The sequence below is a fragment of the Narcine bancroftii genome, chromosome 5 (genome assembly GCF_036971445.1).
Source record: "Narcine bancroftii isolate sNarBan1 chromosome 5, sNarBan1.hap1, whole genome shotgun sequence".
NCBI classification, from domain to species: domain Eukaryota; kingdom Metazoa; phylum Chordata; class Chondrichthyes; order Torpediniformes; family Narcinidae; genus Narcine; species Narcine bancroftii.
In genome coordinates this window covers 120,392,644-120,415,007 of record NC_091473.1, presented here as the reverse complement: position 1 = coordinate 120,415,007, position 22,364 = coordinate 120,392,644, and the positions used below count along the sequence as shown (strand labels likewise).

The 22,364-nt window shown below is 41.8% G+C and overlaps 1 protein-coding gene across 12 annotated transcripts in view; it reads right to left on the bottom strand.

Annotated features, from left to right (window-relative positions):
- Positions 1 to 390: 390 nt before the first annotated feature.
- Positions 391 to 22,364, bottom strand: part of LOC138763922 (monocarboxylate transporter 13-like) — a 63,012-nt gene continuing 41,038 nt past the window's right edge. For 10 of the 12 annotated variants that reach the window (XM_069938903.1, XM_069938909.1, XM_069938904.1 and 7 more), the window contains 4 exons: positions 16,695 to 16,964; positions 14,509 to 14,652; positions 11,600 to 12,397; positions 391 to 5,070 (listed from right to left, as the gene is read on the bottom strand). In XM_069938903.1, the coding sequence (XP_069795004.1) occupies positions 4,805 to 5,070; positions 11,600 to 12,397; positions 14,509 to 14,652; positions 16,695 to 16,956 (1,470 nt within the window). In that variant the 5' untranslated portion in view covers positions 16,957 to 16,964 and the 3' untranslated portion in view covers positions 391 to 4,804. Of the gene's footprint in view, positions 5,071 to 11,599; positions 12,398 to 14,508; positions 14,653 to 16,694; positions 16,965 to 18,623; positions 19,186 to 22,364 lie in introns of those variants that run through there. The other 2 variants (XM_069938915.1, XM_069938914.1) reach the window with 2 other exon arrangements.

The following is a 22,364-nucleotide window of genomic DNA, read 5'->3' as shown; positions in this document are numbered from 1 at the left end:
GCCGCCACTGACCGCCCTGCAGTGCAACCACTAACCTCCCATCCCGCTCATTCCACCACTAACCCCCCACAATCCAACTCAGTGCCACCACAAACCCCTAACCCCGCTCAGCTCTGCCACTAACATCCCCCGCCCCACTCAGTACCACCACTAACTCCCCACCAGCTCAGCGCCGCCAATAACTCCCCCATCACGCTCAGCGCTGCCACTGACACCCCCCCCCCCCGGTCAGTGCCGCCACAAGCGCCCCCCCCCCCACCGTTCAGCGTTCAGCGCAGTTGTAAGGGGTGGGGGGGCACTTGGGATATGGCCTGGAGGCCAAGGGGGCAGCAGCCCGAAAAAGTTTGGGAACCATTGAAACCTTTGTTATACATCAATCATTGAACAACATCAGTTCTAAAAACAGTTTAATTCTAAAAGGCTTTTGAAATTTAAATCAGATTTACAGATATTATAAAATCTTTCTATAATTATAATTTCAAATAATTATTTTCAGTCATCATTTTAAAAAAGTTATTTTCAGTCAGATAAAGCTCAAACTTCCTTTGGCATTCAAATCTTTTCACCTTTGCATAAGGCAAGAGTTCCTTGACCTGTCAGCAGATACAACATTCTAAAGGGCCAAGCAACTATGTTTACCATGAATGTTGGCATATAAGATGGCTCTCTATAAGACCACCCTAGAATTTGCACATATGAAGGTTTTGAGCTATATTCGCCATATAAGACTGCCCCACTTCTGGCACCTCACGTTGAGAGGTTACTGCCGGAATTGTCCAACCATCCAAGTGATGCTATCACAATATTTTAAAAGCAAATTACTCAGTAAAGGTTTTAATTTTATTACCATATTTTAAAGTTGTACTGACAATAACCACACCAGCAGTGCGAGACAGCTTTAATAAACTAATATGTCCACTAAGAGGGAGGTCTTGTCTCTCTTCAAGACAAAGAAGCTCTGGACTGCTTTTACATATCACCACAAAAGGGTTGCAGAGTACATTTGGTGCAATAATAGCGAAGGCTTGAAATTCTAAGCAATTGGAAACATATGAAGAATGTAGTGAGCAAAATAAATGGCAACAAGGTGTTCTATCCCCCTGCTCAGCACTGCCATCACCCCCCACCCCACCGCTGTACAGGTTTTTTAATCCTGTACAGAGCCGATGGCAGTCAGATTGGGCAGATGGACCCTGGAGAGGAGCGTTGAGAACTTACTGTTCATCAGCTGTTAAAAATAGCATCTGGTGAATGCTGTGAGCTTCATTTTCTGTGCTGTTATTTTAAGGTAAGCTCGACAAGTTTATAATACATTTTTATTGCTTTAGACACTATAGAGCAGTTGAGGGGGGGGGGGGGGGGGAGGAGTGGCTTTGCTCTTCAGGGAAAATATTTCAGCTGTGCTCAGGTAGGACAGACCAGAGGGTTCATCTACTGAGGCTCTATGGGTGGAGCTGAAGAATGGCAAAGATACGGCCACACTTATGGGATTGTAGTAAAGATCACCCAACAGGCAATGAGAAATGGAGGAGCAAATCTGTAGAGATAGCAGACAGCTGCAGGAAACATATGGATGTGAAAGTAGGGGATTTTAATTTTCCACATATTGACTGGACTCCCATTCTGTAAAAGGCATGGATAGCTTGGAGTTTGTCATATGCGTTTAGGAAAGTTTTCTAATTCTATATAGAGGTACCAACTAGAGAGAGTGCAATACTGGATCTCTTTTTAGGGAACAAGACAGGACAGGTAACAAAAGTATGTGTAGGGGTCCAGTAATCATAATGCCATTAGATTCAAGTTCATTATGGAGAAGAATAGATCTGGGACTTGGGTTGAGATTCTATGTTTTATATATATTTTAAGGAAATTAGAAATGCTCGAGAATGCATGGATTAGGATAAGCTGTTTTCCAGCAAGGATGTGCGAGGTATGTGGAAATTTTGAGAATACAGCAGTTGTATGTTCCTGTCACGATTAAAGACAAGGTTTGCAGGCATAGGGAACTTTGGTTTTCAAGGGATATTGGGGACCTAGTTTGGAAGAGGAGAGAGGTGTATAGCAGGTATAGCCAACATGGAGCAAATGAGGTACTTGAGGAGTATAAAAAAATGCAAAAAAAACCTCAAGAAAGAAATTAGGAATGCTGCTTTGGTAGACAATGTGAAAGAAAATCCTAAGGGTTTCTGCAAGTATATTATAAGCAAAAGAATTGATTATGAATAAAGGACAAAACTGGACCCCTTGAAGATCAGTGGTTGGCTTTGTATGGAGTCAAGAGAGATGGGGAAATGTCATATTTTTTTCCATCAATATTCACTCAGGAAAAGGGTAGAGTTGTGGGAAGTAAGGAAAACGGGCAGTGAGGTCATGGAATTTATATATGTGAAATATGGTTGAAGATGATTAAACTCACACCATTCTGGTTAGGGTTAGGGGTTAGGGTTAGGGTTAAGGGTTAGGGTTAGGATTAGGGTTAGGGTTAGGAGGTCAGACAGCATTTGGAAAGATATTGATATATATCGGAGGCTGGGCGCAGACTGGGAGATCGCTTTGCTGAGCAGCTTCGCTCTGTCTGCATCAGTGACAGGGATTTCCCAGTTGCCAATCATTTCAATTTTACGTCCCAGTCCCACATGTCTGTGCACGTCCTCATGAACTATCCCATCAAGACCACCTGTAAATTGGAGGAACAACATTTAATTTTCAGTCTGGGCCCTCTCCAATCGGGTGGCAGTAACCTCCAGTTTCTGCTAACTACTTTCCATTCTCTTTCCTTTGTCTTCTTACCCTTAATTTCCAACTGCTTCCCTCTCTATTCAGAGCCATCCCTTCTCCCTCTGCTTGATGCTGTGCTCTCCCTCCCTTATCCACCTATCACCTCCTGCCTTTGGGACCCTGCTCCTTCCCCTAACCCTAATCCCCCCCACCATTTTGTTCAGATGCCTACCAACATTTTTTCATACCTTCATAAAGGGCTCAAGTCTGAAACATTGGTTATGTATCTTTATCTTTGGTATATAAAGTTCAGTTTGACCTGCTGAGTTTCTCCAGCATTGTGAGAAGAGAAATTGTATTTACATTTCAAGTCAGAGACTAACAGAATAGGATTTGTTTACCATCAACTCTTCAGGTAGGTGTGAAAAAGTGTCTGACATTCAAAAATACCAATAGAAAGTGTAGGGCTCATTCAGCAGGTCAGGTAGCCTCTGTGGACAGCAAAGCAAACTTCACGTTTCAGGCCAAAGTTCTTTCACCAAGGAGAAAAGAGGTTAGTTTGTAAGTTTTTAATTTAAATTTTAATTCTAGTTTGGTAGAAGCCGATTCCAGCCAGAGGCCCTTTGATGAGCACACAAAGTTTTAAAGGTGATAAACAACAACAAAATGTGATTTGGATGATGGGAACTGATCTGTGAAGCAATATCATTTTGTGAGGCAATAGGAATAACATGAATATGGGATAAACTGTCCACTTAAGTATATTGTAACAGATTTGTTTTAACCTTTAATTTAATGTTCATCTAGATATGTATTCTTAGTAAGTTAGTTGTGGGCTGGTACAGGGTCACAGAAAAGTCACAGCACATTTACAGAGAACCATTGAACTCAAAGTGTTCATTTTTGGAGTTGACACGTCTTAAAAAGACAGAGCTAATGTTAATTATTCAAGAACAATGGAGTGTTTGCTTTATTAAAAATTGAAGTATCTAAGTACTCAATAAGAACTGCTGAAGGAAACTGTCTATTTTAAAAATAAACCACAAGGCCTCTTGAACAAGATAAATGAAACTCGGAGCTATGTGAATGATATATTTAAACAGAAGTGAGGTAATCTTTCGGAGCCTTGTCATCTACAAGACAGAGGTATGAAGATCACATGTTTGACAAGAAACTGGGATTGACAGCTGTTTAAAATTCCAAAAACTGATCACATTTTCTAGGAATTAAGACTGACCTCATTGATGATAGGGTTTGGAGAAATATATGATCAAATTCGAACATTTTTGAAGGAGTTCAGTTTGGAGTTTACAGAAGTCAAAACCACGTGACACACAGGGGTTGAAACCTTGTGAAAGACAGGGTTGAGTTACAGTAAACCAGAATAGGTGTGGATTACAGAATCAGTGGCTTTTGAAATAAGGAAGACCACCGCTGTCTCTTTGGAAAAGAGAACAGAATTCTACTGGGTCTATTTTTGTATGGCCACTTCGTTTAACCTTTATCTGCATTTGTGAATTCATCATGGAAGAAAATTCTGTGACTCTGGAAAAGAGGGCAGGATTATGAGTAAAGAGACCTGAAGATATGATGTTTAAAATCATTTTGTAATTATTTCTGAACTGAGAATTTAAGACCCTTGAGCAAGATTAAAATGATGCTGAAGTTTTTAAAATCAACTTTTTAGAGTGGGTCTTTAATTACACACACACATTTACATTTGCGCATGTAGGGTTAAATAAAAAATGTTATGACATTAATAATTTAATAAAAAACTATTATTTTGAATTTACCATTGCCTGGTGAATTTTCTATTGCTGCTCCTGTGTTAGTGCTAACAAAGTCCCTTTAGGCCCCAAAATAATTAAAAGGGTTGTTAGTTCGTAACAATATCAGAAGGAAAAAAACCTCCAAAATATTGTTTAATCGAAGTCACAAGACCATAATCTCTCGTCACATGTAAACCCATGACAATCTGGTGATCTTGGCTTTGATACATTTCATGGAGCACTCAATATTTTGATCGAGTTACAAAGAAAGTTAATTCCTCAAAGTGAGGTTCATCCTAAAGGAAACTCTAAACATTTTAAAGATCTTCATTCAAACCCTGTATCATTGGTTCCAATGCTGGATCTTCTGTTCTGTCGCTGTCTGAGATCTCTTTTTCTGATTCCTCCCGAGTTTGTTCTTGAGAATTAACATTTACCATCTCCATTCCAGTGGTTTTTTTTGAATTTTGTCCATAAGTCAAAAAGTAGTCAGCTAGGATGAGAAAGCAATTTGCAATCAACATCCCTCCTCCAGCAAGAAAGAATGCAGTGCTGTAGACGCCAGTCCAGTCCACCAGTAACCCTGGAAGAGAACATAATGCATTAACCACCAGTTCAAAATAAACGATTTTTCTGCTTTGTCCAGATCAGTCATTCCCAAAGTGGGTGGTGCCATCCCCTGGGGGAAGTGGAAAGATCCAAGGGGTGGTGAGGAAAAACAAGGTGGTTTGGGGGCAGTGAGGAAAAAGGGGAAGTCCAAACATTTCCGGCAAGCTCAGCCTAACTGCAGGAGTACAGTCCCAAACAACTCAATCTCTCCTCATAGGCTAACCCCCTCATCTCTGGATACAACCTGGTCAACATCCTCTGCATTGCCTCCATACCCAGTGCATCCTTCCTCAAGTAAGGAGACGCAGTACTCCGGATGCAGCCTCACCATTACCTTATACAATTGCAGCATAACCTCCCTGCTCCTAAATTCAATCCCAACTCAATCTAACCTCAGATTTCAGATTTATTGTCAGAGTACATACATCAAAACCAGAATCAGGATTTACTGTCATGAACAAGTCATGAAATTCGGTGTTTTGCAGTATTATCATAGTTCAAATGAACATATTATAACCATCTTACGACCTTACTATAAAAATTAAAATAACAATAACACTGCATGACAAGTAAGGCCGTGTCTTTGGTTCATTGATTATTTAGCAATCTGATGGCAGCAGGAAAGATGCTGTCCTTGTGCCGCTCGTCTGGTACCTTTTCCCTGATGGTAGCAGAGTGAAGAAGGCATGGCCTGGGTAGTGGGGGGCCTTTGAGGATAGAGGCTGCTTTCTTCAGACACTGCCTCATGTCGATGTCCTCGATGGAGTGAAGTCTGGTGTCTATGATATCGCAGGCCTCCATACTAGGCAGTGATGCAACCAGCCAGAATGCTCTCCACAGTACACCTGTAGAAGTTTTTGAGAGTCTTCAGTGACATCCCAAACCGCCTCAGACACCTCACAAAGTAGAGTCACTGGTGAACCTTCCTTGTGCTTGCATCAACATGGAGGTACCAAGAAAGATCCTCGGAGACGTTGACACCCATGAATTTGAAGATCTTGATCGTCTCCACTACTGGATCAAGTTCCCCTGTCTTCCTCCTGAAGTCCATAATCATCTCCTTGGTTTTGCTGAAGTTGACCACAAGGTTGTTGTCGTTACACTATTCAACGAGCTGAACTATCTCCCTCCTGTACGCTTCCTCATTGCCGTTTGTGATTCTGCCGATCACTGTGGAGTCATCAGCAAACTTGAGATGGCACTGGAATTATGCCTGGCCACACAGTCACGGGTGTATATTGAATAGAACAGTGGGATAAGCACGCATCCTTGGGGTGCACTTGTGTGATGATCAGTGAGGAGGAGCTGTTGTTTCCAATTAGTACTGACTGTGATCTTTCGATAAGAAAGTCAAGGATCCAGTTGCTGTGGGTACAGAGGCCTAGAGTTTGTAGCTTCACAACATGACATCATATACAACCCTGAGGTTCTTTTTTCCTGGGGGTCAGGCAGAATTACCACTTACCGGAAATGCAAACAAAAACTATGCACAATGTACACATGTAAACAAATAAAGAAATGTAAACAGATAATGAAATGCAAACAAACTGTGCAATACAGAGATAATTTTAAAAGATAGATAAAGTGCAAAATTAAGAGCCCTGTTTGAATTTGTTGTTGAGGAGCATGATGGAGGTAGGGAAGCAGTTGTTCCTGAACCTGGTAGTTCAAGACTCAAATGATGAATCTGGCATTTTGAATGCTTGCCTTCACTGAAGGACCTTGTGATACAGTTGTACAAGGCATTGGTAAGGTCACGATTGGAGTACTCTGTGCAGTTCTGGTTGTCCAGCGATGGGAATGATACAAATAAGATGGAAGAGATGCAGAGGAGAATCGTCAGGATGTTTCTAGGATTGGAGGGAAAGAGTTATAAGGAGAGGTTGAATAGGCTGGAGTGGAGGGGTTTGAGGCACGACCTTATAGAGCCTTATGAAATAATGAGAGGCCTAGATGAAGTGAATGCTCCATTCTTTTTTCCCAGGGTAAGCAAGTCCAGTCTCGAAGTTTAGGGCACAGGTTTAAGGTGAGATAAAATTAAGAGGGACTATTAGAACAGGGACCAAAGACAGGCAATGGGATTAGCTCAGAAAGCTAATTAAGTCAGCACAGATGAATTGGCCTGAAGGACCCAATGACTACGACTTCATAAGCAGAAAATATCGAAAATATTTAACAGGTGAGATAGAATCTGGATAAATAGTTAATGTTTCGTCAGTGCTGACTTACTTCCCTGAGTGCAGCCAGAATTTTCTGGTTTTTATTGTATTTATATAAGGACCCGGATAAGGGTGGCTGTTGGTTGGAGCATCCAGTACACCTTTTGTATGACAAAAGCCCTCTGCAGAATCCTGTGTCCCATTGAGTGATGGAGTGATGAACAATTGGATTAAAACTACTCATGTGAAGAACACAAGATGTTTCACAATATTGACCACTGTGTTGCTTTGAGCTGCTGTCCAATGGATGATCCATGGTGGTGGTAGACTTCTGAGGGGAAAGGAAGGGTTGGTAGATGGAAGCCAGATCAATTTTGATCATGTAGTTCCCATGTTGTTACGTCTTAAAACAAGAAAAGCAAATCACAAAATTCTGTAAGCACCGTGGTTGAAGTAAAAAAAAACACCCAACGCTGGAGAAGCAGGTCAGTGTCCTTTATGTAGCAAAGATAAAAATACATCACTGATGTTTTGGGCTTGATCCCTTCATCAAAGTATGAGAAAATGCTGGCAGATGTCCGAACAAAAGAGTGGAGGAGTCAGGGTTGGGTTGGTGGGGGAGAGGGGTTTGGTAAGGGCAGAAGATGATAGGTAGAAAGAGGGGCCAGCAGCAGAGCTAGGGGTAGGAGGGATGGCTGGGTGGGAAAGAGGAACTGGAAGGACAGGAAAAGGGGAGGGGGAAAGATCAGGCAGGCAGGTTTCATGGAAAGCAGTAAAGTCACTGTTGATGCCATCTGTCAACACCTTATTTTCTGTCCTTTCTTTTGTTCGGATATTTTGTCAGCATTTTCTCATACTTTGATGAAGGGCTCAAGCCTGAAACGTTGGTTAAGTTTCTTCACCTTTGCTACATAAAAGACTCTGTTTGACCTGCTGAGCTTCTCCAGCATTTTGTGTTTCTCACAAAAAGGAGCACACAACTGTATTTATCATCAGAAATGGGCTGTTGTTTCACATTTCTATTAGGTTTCCATTCCTCCTCCAAAAATTTATTCCAGAATGAGCAATTACTCACGAAAATTGTGTTACTTCCAATTTAAACAATTGGTTTCTGAAATCCCTTTCTCTAAAGTTGCGATGGAGAACCCTTAGAGCATCTGCAAAAAACAGTTCGTCTAAAATACAACTGGGTCAAACCTGAGGATACCTATATTTATGTTATTTCTCACTGACTGGCCGTGAGAAAGTTGAAATTCTATCTTTGCTGGAGAAATTGGAAGTCTACTGCCATGCCTGCACGCATGCACACACACTTGCATGGAATCATAATAAGCCAAACCAATGTGCTTTTTCACACTGAGAGTCACTGGCCAGAAAAATATACCGCATCACAATAATTTAATCTCTTTTCATGTTATGGATTGTGAAATCTTTACAATTTTTAAAATCAAAATGTTATACTTTTCAGACAATTCACTTAAGAGTTCCAATACTATGCTCAAATGATTTCAATTAATATTATAAGGACTCCTAACCAAGCAACAATTATTGCCTCCCACCGTTGTGCTTCTCAGTCCATATGGTCATGTGGGCTACTTGGACTCAACACTCTCGAAGTTCAATGGCACCACAAAGAGAAGTGTTTATTGCTCCAATTTGATCATGGGCCTACCACTTGGACTCAACATGGGCCTACCACTTGGACTCAATTGTCTCAAAGTTCAGTGGCACCACACAGAGAAGTGTTAATTGCTCCAATTTGGTCATGGGTCTACCACTGGCTCAAACATCCCAAAATTTGTAACACACAAAGAAAAGCAGCTCCTTCTCTATTATGGGGTTGAGGATTGGCAGAGGTGGTTGGCTGAGAGGAACAGGTGATTGGTGAATCTGATGTCTGCTTGGTGGCCACTCCAGGGAGAGGATGTGAAGAGCTCAGAAACTTCCTTTTTCACAACAATCCTTTCTCCACCTTCTCGGTAACTTAAAATTAATTTTCTCTTATTCTCAATTCTGACAACAGTCCTATGACCTGAAAAGTTATCTCTGTTTTGCTTTCTGCAGAAATGCTGTTAGCCTTGCTGAGTGCTTTCATCAATTTGTGTTTCAGTTTCCCATGCATTCTTGGACTGCCTAATCAGACCATGATTCAGCTCAGCACGGTGGGCATAGCAGTTAGTGTAATGCTGTACAGCACCAGCAATTGGGACTGGGGTTTGAGTCTCGCACTGACCGTAAGGAGTTTGTACATTCTCGCTGTGTCTGCGTGGGTTTTCCCCAGGGATTCTGGTTTCCTCCAACTGTTTGAAATGTACCAGGGGTGTATGTTAATTGGGTGTAAATTGGATGGTACGGACTCATGGGCCGAAATGGCCTGTTACCAGACTGTATGTTTAAATTTAAAATTTAAACATATAATTATTTAATTATTTTTAATGAAACATAAGTCTCAGAACTAATTGTATTGCTATACGAGATTTGTTAATACTTTATTGATATGTACTATGGAAAATAAACTAATAAAAATATTTCTTTTAAAAAAAATTTAAATTTCAAAATTTTAAATATCTCAAACACTTCACATAATATACAATATTACAAAATTATAAATAATTGATACTACATTGAACAACTACCAATTCCCTCTTTAAATATTGAAGCTTAACAGATCTTGTTAATAAGGATAAATTGAATGTCCATCTGTGATTGGACATCTTCAATTCGAGAGAAACAAATTTCAACAGCCTTCCACATTTGGCTGAGTAATCCTAGATAGTTTACATGGGGTAACCCCATGAGAAATGTTGCATTTGATTGACTATCCCAAGAATTAAAAATGTTTAAAAACCTCTGTTCAGTAAATTTTCAGTTAATTCCAGGAAAATGCAATAACATAGAATGGCTCTATAATCAATTAAAGTAATTTTCAAAATGAAAAGTGAAAACATTCAAGTTTTTCAATATTCTTCTAGCTTCAAAATCTGAGCATTTCTTGTTTAAAAAGTGGAAAAGATCTTTACGCTGCAGTTTGTCTTTTCAACCAAGACTTTAAACTATATCAATCTCTGCAAACTGTAATCAAGTGGAAAACAACTCACAAGCTACATAATTCAAGAGGATCTTCCATCCTAACACTCTAGCGGTTTCTTTTTTTACAAACACCAACTAGGAATCTTAAGTCCCACTGCAGACATTTTAAACGATAGTTTTTAGATTAAATTGCATGTATCAGTTTTTTTTTTATATCCTGTCCAAATCAGTCATTTTTAGGTCACCTGTAGTATGTCCCACAACCTTCCATTTCAATCAGGGATCTAATTCAAAGCTCAAAAGGTTCTCTTTTTGTCTACAAAGAACTTTTCTCCCCTGTAATCAAAGCCAATCGCATATCTTTCCAAACAAGACATAGAAATTAGTAAGATTACCAGCTTGGTCAAATGATTAGCAACAATGTTGCAAGATTGCAAGGAGCCTGGCACAGGATCAGCTGTCTCCAAGGTGGCATGGAAGTGACATTATCAGGCTTGGTATCGGGACTGGGGCCTCAGCATGGAACAGTTAGCAGTGTAGTGCAAGGACAGTTATGCGACTGTGAGTGGAGCGACAGTTGTGCTGGATTCTTATCACAGTGTTGCCTGTTGCTTAGCTCAAAATGCTACCAATGCCACAATTAATACTGTGAACTACTTTTTGCGGATTCAAAATGGGACTGCAGCGAGGTGACCTTTTGTGATCTGCCTGCATGGCACACAAAACTAAGCTTTTCTCTGTATCTTTTGAATAAAAGGAACCTTTATCTCTGTGCCCTTGAAAATAAACAGTTCAATTCAAGGCTCATTGGACAATTAATAGGTGATACAGATTGAACTCATTTCTATACAACCAGGTGACAGCCAGCTTCTATGAGCAAAAGATTATCTGCTTGTAAAGCAACTCTACGGTTTAAATCACTCATAGCACAAATTAATACAGGTATAAAATGAGCACCTGCAAGCAGCCTCTATCCTCATGGACCCTCACCACCCATGCCAGGCCCTCTTCTCTCTGCTTCCATCGGGAAGGAGGTTCAGGAACCTGAAGTCGAACACCCACCGGCATAAGGACAGTTTCTTCCCCTCTGCCTTCAGATTTCCTTAAGGAAAATGACCCACATTACCTGGCTTTCTCTTAGTTTCGCACAAATATTTTTTTCAAATGTCATTTTTTTGCGCTATTTGCCCTGTAATACTGCGGCAAAACAAAGAATTTCGTGATATGTCCATGACAATAAGTTCTGATTGCGATGTCCGTATAAAATAACAAAACCTCCTTAAAGCAGAGAACAAAACTAATGAAGCACGCTACCTGCCAACGGTGGTCCTACAAAGACGCCGATACTTCTGAAGAGCATAACCAAACCAAGTGCACTGCTCAATTTCTCAGCTCCCACCATGTCCGTAATGAGTGTGACCACAAGTGCTATTATAGTCCCAAAGAAGAATCCACATACACAGCTGAAAATGACGAGCGTGGTATAATTCTTGGCTAATGGCAAAAGCAATAAAATTACACTTAGAATAGTATTCATTATTATTGAAAGGCGGAGTGATTTCAAGAGCCGCAGGTTGGCAAACCAACCACATCCAAGTCTTCCAATGAGGTCAAATACTGACCAGTAAGACATCAAAAGAGCTCCTTTAAAATCTTCAATCCCAATGTTTTGAGCATGAGGAACGAAGTAGATGACAGGAATGAATAGGCCCATCACAGAGAAAAACCCAAAGAAGATTATACAAATGAACATTGGTTGCTTCAGAAGAGTCATGTCTCTAAAATAACCAGATATCCTCTTGTGCTCCCGACTTTCATGGGGCAAATCTTTTCCGGAATTGGTGGCTGATGTAGAATGCCGGACTTTCTTTTGCAAATGATAGGGTCTCATGAGAGCTCCGCAGACACAAATATGGAGGTGGATACCAGAAATAATGATCATTGCTTGTCGCCAGGACATAGAGTCAATGAGCCATTGGGAAAATGGTGTGAGGATGAAGAGAAAGACACTGTCTCCAGAACTGGCAAGGGCGTTTGCTAAAGGCCTCCGATCTGTGAAGTACTGATTGACCAGACTTACAGAGGAAATCCAGGCAAATCCATTCCCCAAACCTGAAGGAACAAAAAAAATACTTTAGTATATTTGTAAACAATAAATATATTTGTAAAAACTAATCTGCTGCAGGAACTCAGCAGGTCAAAGAACATCAGTGGGAGAAAAAGAATGGTCAATGTCTCAGGCCAGAAACCTTCATCAAGGCTGAGAGTGCAGAGGGGAGACAGCCAGTATAATGGAGACAAGGGCAAGTAGGGGATTGGTGAACCAGAGAAGGATGAAGGATAGCAGACAGTGACACCCAGTTATCAGGAGTGAACTTTTACAAATCAGCATTAAAGCCTGGGAATAGGACCCTACACCTTTTAATTCCTGAAGTAACTTGGAATGTAATTTCTAAATTGGTTAATACTTTTTCTTTATGTGCCCACCACTTTCTCCTACAATTTAAAGTATAGGGCTCACATGTCCAAAGTCAAACTATCTTGTTTTTATGTGGAAGTATCTTCTCATTGTGATAAATGCAACAATGGAGATGCTTCATTAATTCATGTTTTGGACATATTGGAAATATGTCTTGAGAAATATTGGATCAAAGTAATTCAAACTTTCTCTGCACTTTTTAAAGTTAATTTTAAACCAAATCCCTTAATTGCTTTTTTTGGCATTATTGGAGAGAGTGACATAAGATTAACGACATCTGAGCTGCAAGCATTAGCTTGTATTTCTCTTACGTCTAGGCGGGCGGTGTTGCTCAGATGGAGGGACGTTACCCCACCTAATCAAGCTCAATGGCTACATGACATCATGTCATGTTTAAACTTAAGAGATGATTAGATGCTCAATTTCCGATTTGAATGTAAATTTTCAAACGCTGTAGGGACCCTTTTTTAATTACTTTTATAATCTTTGATTTGCTGTGAAGGTAGAAATATTGACTAATGAGGTAATTTATCACGATGATAAGAATCCTGTTTTCCTTTTCTTTTTTTTTTGGCCAAACAGCTTTCTTGGTAATGGGTTTAAATTTTACTTTTTTTGATAATAAAATATCAATACAATATAATCTGTTTGATTAAAATGTAGGGTACATCGCATCTAATGATATGATTTAAGTGTAATGTATCTTTTTGAATTTTAACATATATCCGTCTGTATTCTGTATTTTTCAATATGAAATTTAAATGTTACCAAAAATGAAAAATCTGAATTGGAATTGAAATCCAATTGAATTAGCACCGACCTTGATGAAGGGCTCAAAACCAAGTTGGTGATGTTTCTTTATCTTTACTACACAAAGTACACTCTTTGACCTGCTAGTTTTCCCCAGCTTTGTGTTTTTACTTCTACAGTCTACAGACTTTCATGCTTTACTCTTAGTTAGCATCGACGTTGGGCCAATGGATTTGGTTCCATGTCTTAAAGCTCTATGTCAATGTGACCCAGTAGTGCGGAGGTTCTCAACCTTTTTTGGTCTAAAGCCCACCTGGTTCCGGCCTAACATGACATGGCTAGGGTGGCCATTACCAAATGTGCAAGGTCTACATCAGGACGTCCAATAGGGGGGCATTAGGGTAACCGCAGGGGGCACAAACTTACATTCCCTCATCTGCAGACCAACCCACACACACCAACCGGCCCAGTAAACTAACCCACCGTGCCAGCCCTGGTACTCCAATCCATCACGCATGCACCAGCCGGCACTCGCACAAGGGTTGAGGAAGAAACATGGCCGTGCACAGCCTACAGACACTGGGACACGCATTTAACAAGTGCCCTCTCCCTTGTCCTTTCTGCCTCTACACCTCAAAATGGAGGACAAATTAATGTCCGGCTTGAGGTGGCAGTGGCTGGAGGACAGAGGGGTCAAAAGCCGGACTGTCGAACCTAAAACCGATGTCTGGCCACCCTAGCGTGGCCCACTAGTGGTAATGACTGAGCAGTATTTTCAAGTCGAAGGCAGCTCTGTAAGAAACATATCTTTATCCGCAGTATTTTATTTAACATTTTTAAAGACCCACAAGGAAACACGCTGTGGTCCAACAGCGGGCCATGGCCCACTGGCTGAAATACACTGCAACAGTGTAAAGGAAGTGCTTCCTATCTCGCATATGAATGACAGCTTCATGCATTCAACCAATGATAACAGTTTAACTCATTCAATTACCCAATAGGAAACCTGTGGTAAAATACATCCACATCAGACTGTAGGCAAAGGATCCAAGAAGTATCCCTAGCATGGAGAAGATCCCACCGATGATGGTGATGACTCTGTATGACAGCTTGAGATTAAGTACACTGGCTAAGGGAGCTGAAGAAACAACAAAGAAACAGTTATGCAGCAATTCTTTCCTTAAAACAGTCATTCTCAAAGGGGACTATACAGCCCCCCTGGGTGCCACAGACATTTAAGGGGGCTGTGGACTGAAATTACAATTTGGTGGCATGGTTAGCACAGCAGGTAGCGCAATGCTGTTATAGCACCAGCGACCAGGGTTTGAATCCGGTGTTGTCTGTAAGGAGTTTGTAGGTTCTCCCCATGTCTGCATGGGTTTTCTCCATCTGCCCTGGTTTCCTCCCACCCTTCAAAACATGTCAGGTTATAGGTCAATTGGGTGTAATTGGACTGCACGGGGTCAAGAGGTGAAAGGGCTGTATGTCTAAATAAATACAATATTTTTAATGTATTTATGCCGTCAGAAGGAGAGAGGAAGAAACCAACTAAACTTGATTGCTTCACAGGGAAGGTGGCCCATAGACTTTGAGCAGAGGTCAAAAAATGGTTGAGAATGGCTGCCCTAAAAGAACTAGGAACCAATAACTTTGAATGAGTTTGAAATCAAGAACAAAATTTATGATCACTCACAATCAATTTCACGAAGTTGTGAGGATTAATGTGTTACGAGGAATTCAAACAGGAATTATTCCAGGATTACTTCTGGAATGGACTGGAAATCCATTGGGGTCTCCCCATGCAGGTTGGTATCCTGCCAACTACATACAACTTTAGGGTTGCACGGCTGCCACAGCAGTTAATGCAAAGCCTTTACAGCGCTAGCAATCGGGACCTGGATTCGAATCCCGCGCTGTCTGTAGGGAGTTTGTATATTCTCTCCGTGTCTGAATGGGTTTCCCTTGGGGCTCTGGTTTCCTCCCACCATTCAAAACGTACCAGGGGTGTAGGTTAATTGGGTATAAATTGGGCAGCATGGACTTGTGGACCAAAATGGCCTGTTATCGTGCTGTGTGTCTAAATTTTAAAAAACATTAAAAATTACAGGGTAGTTTAATTATCGGGTCTCACTAATATACTTCTCTATTTTCAGCCAAACCTCATTCTTATTGCTACAATATCTAAAACATAATACAAGAATCATATTTAAAAGGATACTTGTATCCCAGATTATGGTCATACATCCTCACTCTTCTGCGCAGACAAGTACCGTTTTTGAATACTTGTTTGTTTAGACAGGATGCATCAACATGGAAGCAAATCCAGAAACACAGATCCATTCTGATTTTTGGGTGCTGTCTGTGTGGAGTTTGCATGTTCTCCTTGTGAAACTTGTGCTTCTGTAACTTTAACCTAAATCCCATTGATGTATTGGAAAGTAAATTGAGTTAGTCCTCATGTAGGTGGGTCGCAGGAAACTCAGGGGAGTATTGATGGAAAGAAGAAATAAGTTACAGTTAATAGGATTGATGGGATTATTTTAGAGATGCTATTTACTTGATGCGTTGAATGGCTTCCTCAGTAAGTATTTTTTTAAATGAAAAATATATAATGAAAATCACTGGGCTGGGTCATGTTGGAATTGGCCTATTGCCTGGGCTCACGACCAGACTAACTGCCTGCCCAGACATACATATTCTGGAGGGCTGGAGAAGATGTCTCCAGCTTGAAAAGTGTTTCCTGAATCTAGGAAGGCTTCAAGTGGTTAAAAGGCTTTGCGAATTGTGTTTTAAAGTCTCTAGCAATCAGAAACATTCAAAATTTTCCCTATACTCACTATTCATTTGATCCTGTGGCAAAAATAGCATTGCCACTCTAATGCTGGCTCACCCTGGAGTAAAGCGGAGGGCCAGATGCAATTCCAGGAGTGGACCAGGGGATCCAGCATCTAACCAGCTCTTCTGTTTGGCCAAGCTTGCAAGAATCCCCCATATGGACCAGACACGAACTATTAAAAACATCCCATGAGGTCCAAACTTTTATTTAAATTGACATTAACTTAAAAGTTGAGGCACCCACATTTTCTGATTAAAAACCTTAAAGCTATTTTCACAGGAAATCACTGACATATAGGGTCCAGGGAGGCAATTTCATTACTAAGACCAGTAAAGGGCACTTACAGCTCAAATGAAATACAGCCACAGTGATTGAACTGATCCAGGAAACCTTAAAGGCACGTGTGTCAAAGTACTTCTGGATGTCAAGGAAAAATATTCCAAATGATCTCACAAAGCTTGAGGCCAACCCAGTTATGACAAAACACGAGGCTAAAATGACCCATCCGTAGCCACCATCGGAGTATTTCGGGGTGGGGGTGCTTTTTTTCTGTTTTTTGATAGGAGAGTCCGCAGCTTCAAATTCTTCTGCTGCTTCAATTTCCATTGAACCTACTAAATACAAGTGAGAGCTAATCATTTCTTCTGTGGAATGAATCTTAATAGAGATATCTTTAACTTTTAGATGCTCGATCACTTTAACATATTTTTGATTTTCAGGATTCATTGTTTTTATTTTTGTTAAATAACACTGGACCACGTAGATTTTACTTCCTGAACCTTTGTGGGTATACTTTATGGATTTTGAATTGCTGATTAAGAAAATCACTTAAAATGTTGCCGTCACATACCATTATTTAGATATTTTTGTGATTTGCTGTCTTATTTCTTTTTCTTTTCAATCTTTTTATTTAAATTTCAGCTTTAATAAAGCACAATGATAATGCAAAGAGATCAGGATTGCATTAATAACTGTTCATGTATACAAACACAGACACCGAGTAACATATGTAAATCGAATCTCCCAAAATCTTAAAAGCCAAACATGAAAAGAATCAAATTTTATTGCAAAAATATTCCCCTAACTAAAGAAACAAAACAAAAAGCACAAACAAAAGTTGGGCTACCATATTTAACCGGTTAAGCAATTATTTTGTCATTAATGTCATATTTTAAGTCTACTTCAAGCGGACAAAATCAGGAAGTGCAGCTTATCATTGAAAATTCATTTTCTGCATTTGCACTTGGACGACTTCCCTGTTGATCTTGGTGCCGTCAGTGACGAACATGGTGTAAGGGCAAACAAGGACATTGCAACCATGGAAAAGCTGTATCAAGGCAAATGGAATCCATCAATGCTGCCCAACTATTGTTGGACACATACAAGAGGCAGCAGAGGCTGAGTACAAAAGAAAATCAGCGGCAAAACATTTTTAGGTCGGTTGAGCCAACACAATGTCTCAGTATCATTATATGATTAAACATGCTAAATTCAAAAAAAGTTAATGTTTCTCCAACTTCTTACATGATGTAGCAAATCTGAAATTATCTTTGTGTTCAGCTTGAAATTGTCGATCATAATCCCCTTTTTTTTTTCAGGAAGCAAGCGTTATGAAAAAAATTATTGTCCAGTGTAGTATGAACCTGGAATCTCATTATTGCCAGTGGTGATATACATACTAAGCTCATTTATACAGTTCACTGAAGGATTCTAATTTACACAGTGGTGGATTAAGTTAGTCTAAATCAGGGGTAGCCAAACTGTGGCTCACGAGCCACATGCAGCTTTTTACATATAATGTGGGGCTCCCAAAGAGACATGAAGGGTATGAGCCAGTACACAACGGTAGTTTTAGTGCGCTTTGTTACACCTCAATCTGTTGGACCCCAGGTGAACCCCCCACTTTGTTACACCTTAAACCAAGCAACAGAAGGCGCAATTCAAAAGGGTTAAGTTTTAAACTCTAAATATATTCATAAATAGTGTGTATGCAAAATTAACCCAGTCTGTGCTCAATATTCACAAAGGAAAAATCCCCCAAAACCCAGGGTCAGTCAATTAAGTCAGTCCAAAAAATACACTCCACAGAATTCAATCTCAAAGCTCAATGTTCGAATTCAGTTCTTTAACTGAATAACAAAAGGACACTGTATTGAATGTTAGAGAGAGAAATGACTAATGTTGTTTTGCCGTAAACTTATGAATTCTTTTTCAAGACTTCCTTTGTTGACTTCCCTCTGTTCTCAAATTGTGGTTTTTAACCCTTCATTTACTTATGAGGCTTCTGCCTGTCAATTAGCTCCCCAGTTGGTCTCCGCCACTCCAACCACTGCTCCAACCTCCGCTCCAACCACCACTCCAACTGCTGCTCCAACTGCCATTCTGAACTTTCCATTCTTTCTTTGTTGATCCAGCTGCACCACTTCACACAGAGTTCCAGCAGAATTCCATCCTTTATGATGACAATCCACAATCCTAAAGGTCAATCCATGGTTCATAACAGTGTAGCTTGTGATTGAAAATATTTTGTATGCACAGTATACTATTTAAATGCGTGTAAAAGTCGACCGTCTATTTTTGTACCCAACTGCCCTCTGACCCGTGCTCCCAACTGCCTGCCTTTGCAAGCCCTGACCTCAGCTGTACCATCCAGTCTTGACCGCCGCCTGCACATCTGAGGTCCTGACGTCCTGACCTCAGATGAATAACGCAGGTACTTTTGTAGACCAAAGGAGTATGCATGTAATAGTCAACTCCCTAAATTGTACCCTAAAAATTGGTCCACATAATTCAACTATATATGGTATGTGTACTTTTTAGTTATTGAAACTAATATAAATTAGAACTTTAAAAACATACATGAATAAATATTATTCCATGCATGTAATTCTTAATATTTGCATAAAATTTTGTTACAAAATGTTCATGTAAGAGTAAAAATGTGTACACGTTTGTGCACAGAGATGCAGACCAGTCCACAAAATGGCCAACGAATGCGGTGACCGCGAGTGGGAAGATGGGGAACAATGGCAGGAATGTCGGACAAACCCAGGCCAGCGTTCAGATGATGCAGGACCCTGATAACAGTGCTTGGGGCTGATTCCAGTGTGTGTCGTTCTTCTCCACACTTGTGTAGCATGAACTTTACGTTGGTGACCCCGACAGGTCCAACCGGCAATTGGACCCGAAGTTGATGGTTCAAGTGGAGCCAGCGTCCATCCATGCAGTCTCTCTCAGGCTCCCAACGCTTTGGGTGTTACAGTCACACGTGTGGTTCGAGCAGGCCGAGGCTCAGTTCCAGCTTCGAGATATCAATGATGATGACACCCGCTACGTCGTGAGCTCCCTCAATCAAGACATAGCGGCAAGGGTCCTAGACATCCTACAGCAGCCTCTGGAGCAAAGCAAATATGTGGTCCTCAAAGAGCTGTCAACCCACACTTCTGGGCTTTCCCGGCTCCTATTGCTGCATATGGATGGATTGGGGGACAGGGACCCATCCACCCTAATGAGCAAGATTCTCGCTTTGACCAAGGGCCACAAACCTTGCCTGCTCTTTGAGCAGATCTTCCTGAATCTTTGCTCACAGACGAGGACTTCAGCGACACTTGGAGGGTTATGGCCTGGGTGGACATGCTCTGGAGAGCGAAGAAGGACACCAGTGCCATTGTAGATCACATCACCAAGCCCCACAAACAGCCACCTGTGAGATCAAGACCAGCGGATAGGGAAGTTAATATCCCGGGACAGCTCTGCTACATCATCAGCGAAGGCCAGTCACATGAAAGCACCCACAGAGACCTTTCAACCAGCGCGTCACAGGTTCAGCCACGTACATGTTTACATAGTGGGGCTGTTACCAGTTTCCTGTTGGGCGAGATACCTCTTGACCATGCTTGACCGATCCACGAAGTGGCCTGAGGTGGTCCCATTGGCTGATACGCCAGGGCACTCATTGACACATGGGTGTCAGATTCAGGGTCCCAGAGCACCTAACCTCAGACAGGGGGCACAATTTACCTCTGGGCTCTGGGCAGCGCTGGCTAACTTCACGGGGACAGCTCCACCACACCGCAGCATATCATTCTCAGGCCAATAGATTGGTGGAGCAGTTCCACGGCCATCTCAAGGCAGCCTTGATAGCACAGCTGAAGGGTCCCAACTGGGTGGACAAACTGCCTTGGGTCCTGCTGGGAATTCGTGCCACGCCAAAGGAGGACTTCAATGCCTTGGTGGTGGATATGGTCTGTGGTGCACCCTTAATCATTCTGGGGGAGTTCCTCGCCCCCCAGAAAATGCTCAGAAGATCCTGTGGCAACCCTCGAGAACTTGCAGCAAAAACTGGGGTCCCTGGTCCCCCAATTATCCCCACCACGCGGCCAGCCCAAACGTAACATCCCCAGGGAACTAAAGACGTGTCAGTACGTGTTTGTGTGAAGGGGCGCACAGCGGCCGCCTCTACAATAACCGTATGAGGGGCCCTACAGGGTCATCAGAGACATAGCTCCACCTCCGTCCTCAACGTCGGCAGTAAGAAGACTTTTACCATTGACTGTCTAAAACCAGCATATCTTGAATGTAATGAGCCAGTCTCCACTCTTCCCCCATGACGAAGGGGCAGACCACCCAAGTCAACGGACAATGGCCTGATCGCCAGTTGTGGTGGGGGGGGGGCGAGGGCATGTAGTGGTTCGCGCATGGAGATGCGAACTGGCCACAAAATAGCCGATGAACATGGCAACTGTGTGGATCTGGGGGGGGGGGGGTCCTCCCACACGGCGGGAAGATGGGGAACTATGGCAGGAATGCCGGCCAAACCCAGGCCAGCGCTCCGATGACGCGGGGCCCTGATGTCTGCGCCTGGGGCCCATATAAGCTTGACGGCCACTACACTAAACCAGTCTCGATTCCAAGGCTTTGGTGTGCATGTCGTTCTTCTCCACACTCGCTCATGTAGCACCAATGCTACCATACAATATGTTTCATGTCTTGTGGTTCTCAAACATCTGAAACTTATCATATGTGACTCTTCCATTAAGCAAGCTTGGCCACTCCTGGTCTATATACTTCTATTTCAGCGCTGTGCTTTGAATGTAGAAAGGGTTAGGTGCCATAGTACTCCCATGAATATCCCCTCCCCCCACCAAGACAGCAAAATTATACAAATTGCAGACACTGGAAATCTAAAACAAAATCAGAAAATGTTTGAAACACTCAGAAGAGTCAAGTTTGTGGGAAGAGAAAATGAGTTTCAAGCTTTTCCTGTTTTTATTTTCCAGGAAGTGTTGATGTAACAATACCAGGAAGAGTTGAAAGCCCTCTTGCAACACTCAAGTGCACTGCATGGTCTGAAGATTGGAGTGGGTGGCAAGTAACTTTGCTGTTTCAAACAGCCTGATGGAACCTCTTACTCAACCCTAATTTCCGAGTGTAAATTAAAATAAACTGCAAACACTGGAAATCTGATGATGAAAACAGAAAATGCTGTAAAAACTCATCAAGTCAGATAACATTTGTGGAAAGGTTTCAGCTTAGAGCCCCTCATCAGAAACTACTTTGTTTAGTATCTGCAGGTTTTTCTTTTTCAGACAAATGATAATGTAACATCTGCTACAGCAGAGCTAGGGAATAGAGACGCCCACAGGGTGCAAGGGTGAACCAGTATAACTTAATTTGTGGTTTGAATTCACCACTTTGTCCAATGTGTGCACTGGCTTCAGGAAGTGATGTCAACGTGTCACGGCGTCACTCCTTGGCCGACGGTGTGCCACCCGGAAGCTGGGAGTTCCTTTAGTCCACATGTGGCATCAACTGCGGGCTTCTCCTTGATAGTAAAGGGGGGGCCCGTGCCATCTTGGGTCGACAGATTGGTGCGGCAATTCGGCCCGTCTAACCATGCGGTTGCTCGGCCTGCTACACAATCCTCCCTCCTCAGAATCGCCGCCACCCTCTGAGCAGGTTAACACAATCTCTGGGCAGTCAGCCTCTGTGCCTGACCTGGGGTCTGGTCCGAC